We start from the raw sequence: 14417 nt of genomic DNA on the forward strand, positions 1-14417 counted from the left end.
TCACCAATACAGAGCCAGCTATATAAAATAGGCTTTGTGTTAGGTAGTTTCGCCCAACTGTTGGTTAATACAGCGGAGTGTTCTGAGCACTTTTAAGGTTGGCTGTAGTTGTGGGGCCAGGTATACAGTGTTGATGAGCTTGGGAATACTGGATTCATTCTTGATGGAGAGGGTGGGCTTTTTTAGGCAGGAGGTCTCAAACAGTGCCCACTATGTATACGTGATGGACCACACGTCTGCCTCAAACATGTCCTTTCTGGCTTGCCACCTTGGGAGCTAGGTAGTTAGAACCCATGCAGGGCCTTCCTCTGCTCCCTATGATATTCACCACTTGTTGCTTGTTCCAAATCCTGTTTGACCTCCAGTTCCTCATTTAGGAAGTTTGCCCACCCCAAGGTGCCAGTAAATAACCCAGTTTTGGTGTAGGTATTGGCAGCCCAAGACGATCTGTTGAAGGTAGTGGCAGGCCTCGGGCTCAGTCAGTGCCTTCTTCCTCTTGTGCAGCTTAGGAGAGACCTCCGGGCAACCATGAACATTAAGCTGTGGTCCTCAGAAAAGCCCTGAAACCTACAGTGTGCTGGTGAGGAAGCTATGGAGATGGGTATCTCCATGGGCAGATTGAGCAGCAGTGTTAGCAGTCTTGCCTCAAGGTCTCAGTGTCTGTGCCAAGTTGAAGCTGCTGTGCCCTAAAAGGAGCTCCATACATGGCGCTGCTGGCTGTGCAGCTCCACTAGGACCTCTGTGCTTGTAGAGTAGAGTAGCTGTCAGAGCTGGGACCTGCAACTTGGGAACTCTGGCTTTCCCCTGTTCGGCTGATGCCTGCACCATCTGCTGTTATTCTATAAAATAACAATTGGAATACAGATTCACTCATCCATGGAATTGCAGATGCTTTGTTCTGTACATGAAGTATGAGTTTAAGAAGTTATCTTAGGACCTGGATTGGTGGAAAAGTGCCAGACCAAGATCCTTTAGGTTTCAGCCCTTGGTGATATCCAAGGGACTTCTCTGCCCTGTGCTCCAGCTTACAGGCATTCTAAGGAACTGGCAACAGGATCCTCTTCCCTTCGGGGCTTCAGGGATGTTTACAACCGAGTAGTCTACCCAGTTCCAGATGCCTGGGCCATAGTCAATGGCATAGTGACTACAGAGCTGTTAAAAGAACCCTGGTCAAAATTATTTCACCCCAAGTTAGAACAGAATGACTTAAGTTTAAAATCAAATGCATTTATGTGGTGGCAGAAGGAAGTACTTTCAAGATTTGGAAATACAGAAAGGAATTCTCTGAAAGTTCCTAACATCAAGCTCTCTGGAAAGATCTGAAGAATCCACTACCATTTATTGATTATAAATGGGTCATCTACATTATGTGTTTCCTGTGGTCCTCATCCTGTGAGGTACGTTATTAGTATCCCTGGCTTTTGGGTGAGAAGGCTGAGATACAGAGGTTAAACACCTTGGTTAGCGTCACAAAGTATGTCTGAGGTGGGATATGGTGTTGGAGATTGTCTTATCCACTGTGTTGAAATAATTTAAATCATTGTTAAGAAAAAGGTGCTGTGACTTCTTGCCATATTGGTACCACTCAGCATTACTATGGTGCCGTGGAATGTTCAGGTTCTACAGTTTTGTCTGGCCAGGTAGCACATCCTTGCCCACTAGTTCTACTGGAACATGCTTGCTGTTCTGCGCTTAGGACCAAGCAGGGGCCAGCTCAACATTGAGACTGAAAACCACCAGTCATCCTAGTATCTGAATCACCCAGGTGGGGTGGGTTTTTTTTGGCAGGGACACTTTTCAGTGTTTTACACATCTGTTTCTTCAAAAAAGGAAAGTAAGCAGTTGGCAATAAATAAGTACTGTTTTCACAAAGCCCAGAGATCTGTCGCAGCACAAGAGCCCTCCCAGCACTCAGGCCAAGGCCGTGACGGTTTAGGAGGGTGCGTAGATGGGATTTAGGGTTTCCATGTCTGGGTGGGTTCAGATTCATTTCAGTCACCTGCCCGGGTCTCAGCTTACGGGTGGGTGAGAGAGTTGTCCGGAGGAGGTGCCTGGGGGTGCCAATAGGCGAGGGTGGGGATCCTAGGCCACCCTAGCGCGGAGGACCGGAATTTGCTTGGATTTGGACTCCGGCAGGAAGAGCTATCGCTAGAGTAACGCGCTTTCCTCACGTGGATGGCAGAAGCCGGCGAGGCGGGGAGCTTCTCGCCACGGACAGGAGCTTCTCGTCCTATCTAGAACCCGGCTGCTTTCAGGTCTGTGCTGCTTTCCCCAGCTCTTGGTTCTAAAGCCCAGAGAATCCAAGCCCGAGACTGGCGCAGTACACCACACACGCGAGCGGGCTACGCCCACTTAGCCGGGCCTGCAAGTATCGCGAGACTTCAGTCCACTCTCCCGGTGTGCATCCGCGGCCCTGGGCCCCGGGAGCGCGCACGCGGTTCCCGGTGCGCGCACGCTGGGCCGACTGCCCGACCGTGGGCCCCTCCGCCAGTGCCGGAGTCTCGCGAGAGTTGTGAGTAAACAGCCCCGAATGGAGAGTCGTAGCGTGTTCGCGGCGGAGGCTCCGTTATCCCTGGCCTGCCGGCTCCGAGCCTGAGGCGGCCGAAGGTACGTAAGCAGCCCTCGCCCGGGCACCCGGAGCTGCCGCCCCTTCTGGCCTGCGGACGGCCGCACGCGTCCCAGGAGCCGGCCGCGCCCGAGGCCCGAGGCGCTGGGCTCCTCCTGTCCCGCCGACCCTGCACTGCGGCTAGACGGCGCCGGCCCGGCCCTCACCGCCGGGACACCTTCCCGGCACCATTCGGACATCCCCCAGCCACCCGCAGCGCCGGGCCTGTCCGGCGGGCTCCCGCACCGGCACACGGTTGGGTAGCTTCTGCCAGTCTGTTATTTCTTTATGTGAAATAAACTCTAACGGAGCGGTGCAGTGTGGGCTCTGGCCCGGGGCTTCCAGACAGCCGCTCATGTCTGGGTGCTTCCAGGCAGCTGCAGGTGTCAGGTGTTAAGAGACCGCAGTTCCGGCCCACATTTTAGCTCGTCTGCTTTGCACCGCTAATGCTTAGAACGCGGCCTGTGACGGATAAAGACGGGAGAGGTTGGTAACTCAGAACCATAAAGATGATTCATAGAGAACTTTTAAACCTCCCTAGATCTTGACCTGCCACGGACGGCATGGTGGTGCTACTACCGAAGACTGCTGTCGATCGTCGGCTTCATTTTTATTAAGATGTTTACCCCGTGCCTGTAGAGCCCCTGAAAATCTTGGTCTGCTGGTCTGTACAAATTAAGTTAAATATTTACTTTTACATTAAATTCTAAGTGACGCTTCCAAATGACAGGAGCAAGAAGACCTGGAGGTTGAATTGTAGAGCCTTTCGTGGCTCTATGCTAGTGAGCACCTCTAATATTTTGGGTTTCAGGTTTACAAGTGTATAAAAAGGAGGGGCTTGCATAAGAGCAGTTTTCTCTCCAGTTTTTTATTGAGCTGCAGAATCCTTTCTTAGTATAGCTATGTTTTCATATAAGAGCTTCATTTTGGTAGAATTTATATACTGCATTAAATGCAGAGTTGTGCAGTTATCACCACAATCCGCTCTTAGAATATTTCCATCACCCCAAGAAGACCCCTCTGTTCACTGGCAGTCAGTACCCATTTTCAGCCCCATTAATCTACTTTGTCTCCCTAGATTTGCCATTTCTTAGTATTTCATCTCTTCAAATAAGAAGTCATGATATTTGGCCTTTTGTGTCTGGCTTCTTTCACTTACAGTGTTTTCAGGGCTCACCCAAGCTGTAGCTAGCATGTATCAGTACTTCATTCCTTGTTATGACCAAATGATATTCCATTGTATGGGTAGCCTACATTTTAAAAAATAATTCATAGAGAACTTTTTTCCCTTTGGTTTTTTGAGACAGGGTCTCGCTATGTAGTCCAGGCCGGCTTTGAACTCATTATGTAGCCTGGGGTGGCCCGGAGTGCTCAGCAGTCCTTCTGCCTTAGCCTCTTGAGTGCTGGGATAACAAGCATGTACCATGAAGACCAACATGCAGAACACTTCTTGCAAATAAAATTTTATGCTACAGTGTGTGATACCCATGACAGCAGCTTTTTATTAGGGCCTCCTAAGTCTCCACTGAGTTCCCCAAGCAACAGCAAGAATTTGTCGTTTCTGTGTAAAAGTGGAAGTTCTCATGCAGTGCTGGCAGGATCTTTTTTTTTTAGTTATCGGGGATTGAACTCCGGTCCTTGTGCTTTCGAGGCAGGCGGCGGAACCACTGAGCTAAATCCCCAGCCCAGAGATTTTTTTTTTTTTTTTTTTTTTTTTTTTGGTACGTGGGATCGAACTCGGGACCTTGTGCTTGCAAGGTAAGCGGCGGAACCACGGGGCTAAATCCCAGGCCCACGATCTTTGACTCACATAGGAATGAAGGGGTGTCTATTTTGGTCAGATGTTTATCATTTCTTGCAAATTCATGTTCTTTGATTGTATTTTCTATCAGCCCATGACAGGTTGTTCTTGGACTGCCTTTTTATTTGCATGACAGCCGCCACAAGTGTCACAAATAATTAGAATAACAAAAGTAGGAAGACTGAAAGCAGAAGTGAACTGCACATTTCCCATTAGTGTCTTTAGTGGGGCCTAATGCCCTGTCTCCTCGCCCTTTTAGGAATGACCACTCTAACTTTTGGAAACCTGAAATACTAAGAACAGGAGATTTGACCTTCCTTTTCATGTTTGGGTGGGGGACGGAGGTTGAAGATAGAATGGTCTCTTTCAGTGTTTTACTTTGAGGCAGGTTGAAGTGATTAAAAAAAGTTGATTTCTGTTTCCTTGTGGCCTGATCCGTTTTGATGTGCTGCAGAAATCCATTAAGTAGATTTATTAATTTTGACAAGGTTCTGTTTGCCTAAGGAAACTGATTTAAGATGTGGTAGGATAGGAAGTTTGGTGGCGCCTACTGTGGCTGACTAGTTTTAGATGGCAAAAGGATAAGAGAAGACTGCTAGGAGCCCAGAGCAAATATGTGAAAGAAGAGGCAGTGATACACTGTAGACAGGGTGCTCTACTGACACATTGGGCTAAAGAATTTTTTTTTTTTTTAAATACAGTACTGATGGACAGAATGTGCCAGAAGAAATGGTTCACTCAGGCTTAAGAATACACCTTTATTTTAAGATAGTTTGTTCTGGTATTGCTTAATTGTTAGCCTGTTAAACAATGGTACTACAGCCGACTATGCAATTAGTTACAAAAGTGGTAGTTTTTCAGGCAGCTTTTAATTAAACTGTATAGTACCCTTTCATAATCTAAATACAATTCAGTCTTTGGTGTTATTTCAGTAAACTAGTTTATTAAAAAGCAAGGTATAACTGCATAGTTAGATGATTATCATGTGATACAAGTAATTTCCTCTCACCTGAATTATGTTTATAAATTATTTTTAAGGAAATAGTTTCAGATATATTTAAGTTATACCCAGGAGTATAATCTTTGTGATATTCATTATGCAAATTATGAGTTTCAGAACTGCAAGGCAAGTTAGGTGTCAGCTAGATCAGTTGCCTGCCCAAATTATGTATTTCCTCTGCTTTGTCTCCTTTTCACACATTTTATACCGGAGCATACAATTTAAACTGTATCTTTCATTTAGTATTTGATCTCAGGTTTATCTTTTTATTACACCTGTATTAAAGGTATAGGAAAACTCATGGAAAAGTTCATAGGTGGAAATACCATCTTTTAGGGTATGCCTTTTCTGGGAAGATAACTCAGGTATTCCACATAAAGAATTCATGGAAATTAAATCTAATCACCATTTAGTGGGGCTGGTAGCAGCCTAAGTAAAAGTTCTGAGAGTAAGTGATAATACAAATGATAAGCCTTTCCTTAATGAACCAGCTAGGAGCAAAATGTTTTCAAAGGGTATCTTTTCTATAGGCTGGTGGTAGCTGGAGACAGATTTTTCTCTTCTCTTCTCTTCTCTTGTCTCCTCTTGTCTCCTCTTCTCTTCTTGTACTGCAGATTGAACCCAGAGTTTTTACATTACCCTACATCACCAGCCCTTTTTATTTTTCTGTTTTGAGACAGAATCTCACTGAGTTGCCCAGGCAGGACTTGAATTTGAGATCCTCCTGCTTTAGTCTCCCAGCATAGTTGTTGGAATTATAGGCATGCACTTCCACACCTGGCTTGGAGACAGATTTTTTTTTTTAGAAAAATTCCTAGGAAATAGATCTCTTTTAAGCTCACTGTATGTACACAAAAAATAAACACAGTTGAATTTTTGTGCCACTTTCTCACTAGAAATTGTGATTTGTTTTTCTTTCAAAAATTTTTTAAAAGGTTTATTAAAACATTTAAACAGCATGTTTAATTATAAAAGTAACATGCTTTTTGTAAAAATATAAATAAAATAGAATTTAAAAGAAAATAATTTGTGACTATCCTATTATAAGGTAGGACTGCGGTTACCGTTTTGGTATATTTTTTCAGTGTGTTTTTTTTCCGGTGCCCTACACATATTTAAAAAATAAAAAATTGGATCATACTATCTATGAAGTATTTAATATTTCATTGGCATTTACTCATATTCTTATTGCTGATATAACAGTGGCTTAATCAACACGGATTTCCTGTCTTACACGTCTAGAGGTCAGAAGTCCTAAAGCAGGCTCACTGGGCAAAGTCAAGGCACTGTCAAGGCTGGTTCCTTATAGAGGCTGAGGAAAGAATCTGTGTCTGACCTTTTCCTTGCTAGTGTCTGGAGCTCACTGCTGTGTTGCCTCCTGACTTCTTTCTCCTCCCTCAACTCCTTGCCTCCATCATCACACCTCCCACCACCCACTCTGCTCAACTCACGTAATCACACTTCCCCCACCTGGATACTGGAGGAAGCCTCACTGTCCATAGAAAGTAATGTTCATAGTTTCTGGGGCTGAGGACATGGACATTTTGGGGGGACCATTGTTCAGCCCAGCACAGAAACAGTCTGAAATTGCTGCAAGGCATTCCCTACTACAGATGAACCATAATTATTCCACTTGCCCTCTACTATTGCACATTTAGATGGTCTCTCATTTTTCTCAATTATAATCTTCAGTACATATCCTTGGACATAAATCATTGTGTGCTTTCTGATTCACACATGTTGGAATGAATTCCTAGGGGAGATTATAGAAAAGCAGGCTCCTTCACTCTGAAAAGTTTGGCCTCTGGAACCAGACCTATTGAGTTCCCGGGCAGGGGTTGGGGAAGGCAAATGGCTTACCTCTGCTGGACCTCAGTTTTTCCATCTGCAAATAGGGGTCATAGTCATTTTTTGTGAGGATTAAATGAGTTAATGCATACCAGTTACTTAGAATAACACCCAATAGATAATAAATGCTCAGTAAATGCTTTTATTGTTACTATTGGGTTTATTAAGCCAAAAGGTTTTTAATGTCCATTATAAAGTGTTTAATACCTATCAGCAAATTGTCACTCTAAAAGATTATAAGGGTTTTTTATTTTTACCAGCAACATATGAGAACATTTATTGAGTTTGCTAAATTCTTAAATGTGATTTGTATTATATATATATATATTTTTATTATATATTGATTGCTTCATTTTTTTCTGTCACAAGGTGAATCATAGAAACACTAAGGTTAATTTTAATAGATATTTTCTTTAGTGTGAGTTTCCTCAGGAAATCTGTCAGGTCCTCAGCAGACCAGGTCTACTCTGGTTCCATACCCACAGAATCAGCCAGCCACTGATTGGAAATATTTGGGCAAAAAATTTACATCTGTGCTAAACATGTACTGACTTTCTCCCTTGTCCTTATTTACTAAGCAATATCGTATAACAACTGTTTGCATAATATTTACATTGTATCATGTATTATAAATAATCTAGTGGTGATTTAAAGTCTATAGGAAGATGTGCATTTTATGTAGGGCCCTTGATCATTGTGGATTTTTTTTCCCCATTAAGTTTATTGGTACATTTTCGGTATACAATACAATTAGATTCATCATTGGGATCTTATACCTTTACATGCTGTATCTTGGTTCTTAATTTTTCCCCATTCCCCTGCCCTCCCTTCCCTATTTACAAAGACTTTGTTTCCATGTTTTTGCTTTCCTCATATTTTTCCTTTCCCTTCTTTCCTTTCCCTTCTTTCCTTTCCCCTACCCCTTCCACCTCCCCTACTCCTTTAGACCTTTTCTCCCTATTTCACAATATCAATTGAGCATTGTGGATTTTGAGGGGTCCTGGAACCAGTCATATTAGGCCTCATACCTTTAATTTCACTCGAGGTATAGCTCTGTCCCATCTCTGGGGATCCTTGAGGTCACTCTGTGTAACAGTCCAGGAGTGTAGCGTTTCCTTGTGGAATGTTCCTTGTGTGAGGTCCCTTCAGAATTTATGATTTGACTCCAGCTGTGCATCTTTGGCAAGTCATCGCAGAAGCAAACCTGGGCTCTTCTCAGTGCCTCTGCTCAGGCAGACCTGGGCCTGAGCATGCTGTGGCTGGTTAACTTGGATGACAGGATGAGGTTTCTCCACTGCCGTCACCCTTCTCCCTTTGTAAATAGTGTTCATTGGGCCCAGGAATGGTCATAAATGTCTGGCCTTACGGGCCCCTGTCCATGCTGTTGTTCGTTGGTTTCTAGCCCCCTAGTGGCATTTTTGTTTTCTCAAGGGAAACTTATTTTGAGGCCTTCTTATTCTAGGCTGGGAAACTAGAAATTTCAGGATCTTACATCATAATTTTGAGCCATGGGTCCTTCACATGGCTCTCTTCCGAGAGCCTGGTTTCAGTTTACCTTTAGGAACATAAGCAGCTAGACTAGATCCAAACAAAGCAGGGAGGTGCTTGGTCATTTTCGGTCATTTTCAGCCTTGCCATTTATCCCCACAGGACTTTTGTACGTGGTGTCTTTCCTCATTCCTTCCTTCCAGTGCTGGTGGGTACAGAGATGAGAGCAGGTACCTGGAGTGGACAAGCCTGGTATAGTGCGGTCTGGGGCTGGGCTGTTTGTACACTAGGGTGGCTCTTTGCTGGCAGGGTTCAGTGACTTTTTAATCACTAGTCAATGGTCTCTTGGTGGCCTTCCCTTCTGTGATCATAGTCTGGATTTGGTTTTCTTTTGATCTTCTTGCCCTCTGTCTGTTGTCTCCCCCCAAAGAAAAGGCCCTGGATTGCCTGGGATTCTGCCCCCAGCCCTGCTCCTCAGCTCTGATGTTCATCCTAAACTTCACACAGTCATAGCTCAGCATCTCCTTGTGCTCCCGAGCCAGCTTCGCTGTGGTCTTCATCTCAGGGGCATGTGTCATTGGCTCAGGTGGCCAAGAGGCTTGGTGTGACCTTGACCCCTTCCTCGCAGTAGCCCTCCCATGGCTGGTCATCGGCAGTCCATCGAGTCTGCTTTCCTATCTCTGTAACCTGCTCCAGGACAACGTCTGTCCCTGGTTTATTAAATGCATGAGCCTTCCAGTTGATCCTCCTTCTGCCCCTGCCTCTTCTGCACAGAACCCAGAGTGAGCCCTGCCCCCTTCCTGCTCAGAATCAGCTCGTGCTTCTCCTCCTCTTTGAAAATGAAGTCCTCTGTGACTTGCAAGGCCCTCCCTGGTCCGGCTCCCTGTTACTTATCATCTCTGCCTTCCCTTTGTTCACACTGCTCCAACCACACTGGCTCCTTTGCTTTTTCTCGCACACTCCAGGCGTGCTCCGTGTCAGAGGGCTTTTGCATTTCTCCCATTGCCTGGAATGTTCTTTCCCCAGTGAACATGGCCAGCTTCCTACTTCCTTCAGGTTTTTATTCAAAAGTTCCCTTCTTAGAGGCTTCTGTGGCACTCCAACTACACACTCAACCATCTCCGCTTTACCTTTTCTCCTTTCCAAACGTCATGTTCATCACTCACTGAATGCTGAATGTTTTAGCTTGTTTCTGTCTTGCTGCACTGAATGGTAAGCTCCATGAGGTCAGAGGTTGCTCAGCAGTCTCATCCTGTGGCTGTCTGAGCTTGCACAGTCCACTGCAGTGTGTGGAGATGTCTGTGTTCCAGTTTAGGAGTTGTTCTGCTCATACCTAGTATCTGCCTGAGCTCCTCACCCACTCAGTCTTTCAGCCCCTCCAGGCAGGCAGCTCTCCGCCTCCCTCTGGGCCTCCTGCTGATCCTATGTTCTCTGCTCAGGGTGCTGTGCTCCTCCTCCCCCAGTCCTGTGCTTGAGGCTCTGCCCAGCTCAGCAGTGCTGCCTCATCGGCAGAAGCCACCTCTCCACTGAAGAGGGGACCCTCAGTCTCAGTTCAGCTTGCCTGACAATATGCTCTTGCCTCTCCTTGTATAGTACTTTCCTGTGTTTTGTGTAGGTGTTGTGTTTGTGCTCGGACTCCTTCGCTGCCACACATGTGTAGGGCTGTGTCCCTGACTTAGGTCTTTGCCCTGCTGCAGTGTCTTAATTCGGTAAGCCCTCTATGAAATTGCATGATTATTTAATGACTAAGGCAGACTGCCCTGTGATGTGACCTTCTTGGTGATCTGTTTTCCAAAAACCTGGAGTTTATATTTTTATGTGGGAAGAACTGAATACCTTATGGACTTTTTTCATTTGAAAACCTCCAGATCACTTATTTCCAGTCAAACCTCCACCTACTGTGTGAGAGAATATTAAATATTAGTCCTCTTTTACAAGAAGACCACAGTACAGTAGAAGTTCAGTGTCGCTACATGTGAATGAATTATTGAAACAGGCTCAGTTAGAGTTGATTGAACTCAGTTAAGTCTTAGATCTTCTCACTAGTATTGCTCACTAATATTTGTATTATATGTAACCCCAGAAGGTCATAGTCTTTAGCTTGAGGCAAAAGAGTTTTAGGAGATCTTTTCGGTCATTTTTCAAAAAATTGAGTGAGAGGCTCATTTAAATCTTTTAAATATGTATTAATTTACTATAACATGAGAACCACTATTATCAGTGGCTAGTTTTATCTTCTTTGGCCAGCAGTCTTTAATTACGCTGTGTATGTGCTTCATGAAATTATATTCTTGGATACTCCATTGTGGGAAGCATCAACCAAAAGTCTGGGTGGCGGCTGTGAAATGTGTTGGGGTAGCTGTCAGTGTCCACTGCTGCTGTCCTACTGACTGTGTCTTGTGGGTTTTGTTCTCATCATCTTTGCTCTTACAGTTGGCATGCTGGTGCTCTTCCTGCTGAGATGGTCAGAGATAAAGTAAGGTCCACTCATCCCTGCTGAGTCTGTCCCACCAGCCATAGCGCCAGTTCTAGAGATAGGCCTGTTTTCCAGGATCTTTTGTTGTCACAGCAACAAAGTTCCTACTTGTTAAACTTTAAAAAACCCTGTACATGGTTCATACCCTTTGTACTTTCTCTGTTTTTCCTGTTTGCAGAAGTACATGTGGATAGTTACAGAAACCAGAAACTCTCCGTGCTCTGAAGTACCAGTTCCTGCCAAAGGAATGATTTGAACAAGGACCGCCTCCCTGGAAAGGTGGCTCACTCCTTGTTTTGAGTGGTTTCTTCTTGTCACAACACAAGGCCTGTCTTCCTTCATTATCTCCCTCCGCTGGATTATTTATATCTCTGGTGTGATCATCGTAATTGATTTTTCTGGTCATGCTACAGCCACCATTGTTTTTTTTTTTTAGCTGCTGTTCTTTTTCATTTTGAATAGTGACTATTTTTTTTCCTACATTTCAGATATTTTGGAAGATATCTGTGCCCATGAGTAATTTCATACTCAAAATAACATTTTCCTTATCAGCATCTTTCCATGCTAATTGTCCTCTCTTGTTACTTTCAGGAAAGAGATAACCTGGTTTTATAACAAATTTAGGAGTTTCAGTTTGAGACTTCATGTAAAGTAAATTTAATGCATGGGGAGGGGTGAGGGGAATGGGATTAAATTTCAAAAAGTAAATTTAAAGACTAAAATAATTTTATCCTCTTCTTATAGAATTGGCAGAAAGTATTTCAATATTTGAGTAATTTTAATACAGTGTCTCTATACTTTAACCTAAAAAATTGATGAAATTTGGGGAAAATTAAAGTGCTGGCTTGGGAAGTGCCCTAGAGATGGAGAGTTGCAAAATAGAAAAGTGGAGCATCTGAAAAAGAAGCAAAGCGAAGCATTATGCTCCCTTCTTCTTTGGCTGCTGGGATCGTCTGGGCCAACCCACTTCCTATTCCTGGTGTTATTTAGTCATTTTTTATTTCTTTCATTTTTCTCATTTATTTTATTCTTTCTTTCTGTCCTTCCTTCCTTCCTTTCTTTTTCCAGTGCTGGGGGTTGAACTCAGGACCTTGTGCTTGCAAGGCAGGCTCGGTGCCACTGAGCTAAATCCCTGGCTTGTATCCTTTTTAATTTTTACTTTATTTTATTTCATTTTGGGGGGGGTACCGGGGATCGAACTCGGGACCTTGTGCTTGCGAGGTAGGCACCAGAACCACTGAGCTAAATCCCCGGCCCTCTTTTATTTTTAAGACTGCCTTAAAACATTTTTGTGTGTGAAACCAGTGAGAAGTAAATAAAAGTGAAACAATGAGATGTTTCATGGCTGTGTTACACATTCGTCTTCTAACTGGAGTGTCTTTTTGACTCTTTTATCTAAATTGTAAATATAAGTCATATGTGGTATGTCAGAGTGCTACAGGTGTATATGTATGATGTTTTCTGTCTCGCAGATTGGCTCACAGAGCAAGTAATCAGCTCCGTTGGACTTGGTTCTGTGGTCCAAATGGAGTCTAGGACTCAGTTGTCTCGGCCCGAATGAGAGAGGCCTCATCTCCAAGATGGAGAAGAAGCGGAGAAAGAAATGAAAGCCTCTCTTCAGGCCAAGCCACAAAAGGCCATGGGACTTCACTTTTATTTACGTTGGACAAGACTGTAAGACAGCTGATCAGTAATGTTGCAGCTCTTAGCCAAAACAAAAATTCACTCCTAACCAAGGAAGACAAAAGTGTGATTTGAATTTATGTGATTTTTATGACCGTATTCACCTATGACCATGAAGCTTGTCAACATCTGGCTGCTTCTGCTAGTGGTTTTGCTCTGTGGGAAGAAACATCTGGGTGACAGACTGGAAAAGAAATCGTTTGAAAAGGCCCCATGCCCTGGCTGTTCCCACCTGACTTTAAAGGTGGAATTCTCCTCAACAGTTGTGGAATATGGTAATGACATCAGCTTACATTTTAGGACCTCCCACCCTGTTGTCTTCAAACTTAATATAAGTATTAGCTTTTGCCAAGGAATTTGTCCTTTTCAAATTCATTTCAGGTGGGATGAATGGGCAACACCTGGATGTCAGCTTTGCTTAAGTTTGTTTTCCCAGGTTGTTTGCTCCTGTGAAACAAGGAAGTTAACCTACAGTTTGATTTTGGATCACATGCCATTGTAGCTGTTGAGGATAGGTGGTTTGGAGGTGCTGAATGTTTGCTCTAAAGTTCAAGTGACCAGATGAAAGTAACTAAGAAAATAATGTGGTATTATCTATTCTACAGTTCTGGTTTTTTCAGTAAAATTAACTGAACATTCAATTCTCTGAATTTCTTTCTCCTATTTGAAAAAACTGTGTTTCCTTAATGCACGTTTAAACACCTATAGAGACTTGCTTTTTAAAAATCTCACAGGTGGGATGTGGGAGAGTGCAGGGTGAGCATGTAGGCAGCACCCCCCCATCACAGGTATCTGGTTTTGAATGTTGTATGCCATGTGATCAGGGGATTCATATAAAACAAAATGTTTAAAAACATTAAAACATTTAAATATGTTAAATGTTAAAATAAAGTTTGGCAAACTGCTGCTGTTCTGGACATTTAAATTAGTCTTTCTGTTTTTTGCACTTTGTTTTACTGTGAGTTTTCAGATCCATAATTTTTCTTTTACCAGTGAAATCTCAGGTTAGATATAATCTGAGTTACATATACATGAATTTTTATTTTTATTTGTGGTCATCGATTTCAGAATATATTGTGGCTTTCAATGGATACTTCACGGCCAAAGCTAGAAATTCATTTATTTCAAGTGCTCTGAAGAGCAGTGAAGTAGACAACTGGAGAATTATACCTCGGAACAATCCATCCAGTGACTACCCTAGTGACTTTGAAGTGATTCAGATAAAAGAGAAACAGAAAGCGGGGCTGCTAACACTTGAAGATCATCCAAACATCAAACGGGTAACACCCCAGCGGAAAGTCTTTCGCTCCCTGAAGTTCGCGGAGTGTGAGTATTGTGCCCTCTGGTCATCCCGTGCCCTGTATGTGCAGCTTCACTTTGAGGATTACATGCTGTGCAAAAGCTGAAAGTAGGTCAGGGAACTCCTGTGTCCCTTCATCTCGTTCACCAGTTGTGAATGTTTTCCTGGCAGGCACTTTTTTAAAGAAGAGACATGTTACTCTTGTGGTGGGGAGGC

The 14417-nt window shown here is 43.6% G+C and overlaps 1 protein-coding gene across 4 annotated transcripts in view; it reads left to right on the forward strand.

Annotated features, from left to right (window-relative positions):
* Positions 1–2434: 2434 nt before the first annotated feature.
* Positions 2435–14417, forward strand: part of Mbtps1 (membrane bound transcription factor peptidase, site 1) — a 55104-nt gene continuing 43121 nt past the window's right edge. Inside the window, exons 1-4 of one of the 4 annotated variants that reach the window (XM_004842776.3) lie at positions 2464–2607; positions 11397–11497; positions 12691–13176; positions 13970–14227. In XM_004842776.3, the coding sequence (XP_004842833.1) occupies positions 13008–13176; positions 13970–14227 (427 nt within the window). In that variant the 5' untranslated portion in view covers positions 2464–2607; positions 11397–11497; positions 12691–13007. Of the gene's footprint in view, positions 2608–3146; positions 3270–11396; positions 11498–12690; positions 13177–13969; positions 14228–14417 lie in introns of all 4 variants that reach the window. The other 3 variants (XM_021256643.2, XM_004842775.3, XM_021256644.2) reach the window with 3 other exon arrangements.

Source organism: Heterocephalus glaber, unplaced genomic scaffold (genome assembly GCF_053883595.1).
Source record: "Heterocephalus glaber isolate CG9 unplaced genomic scaffold, H.glaber_assembly_v1.0 deba00000071, whole genome shotgun sequence".
NCBI classification, from domain to species: Eukaryota; Metazoa; Chordata; class Mammalia; order Rodentia; family Bathyergidae; genus Heterocephalus; species Heterocephalus glaber.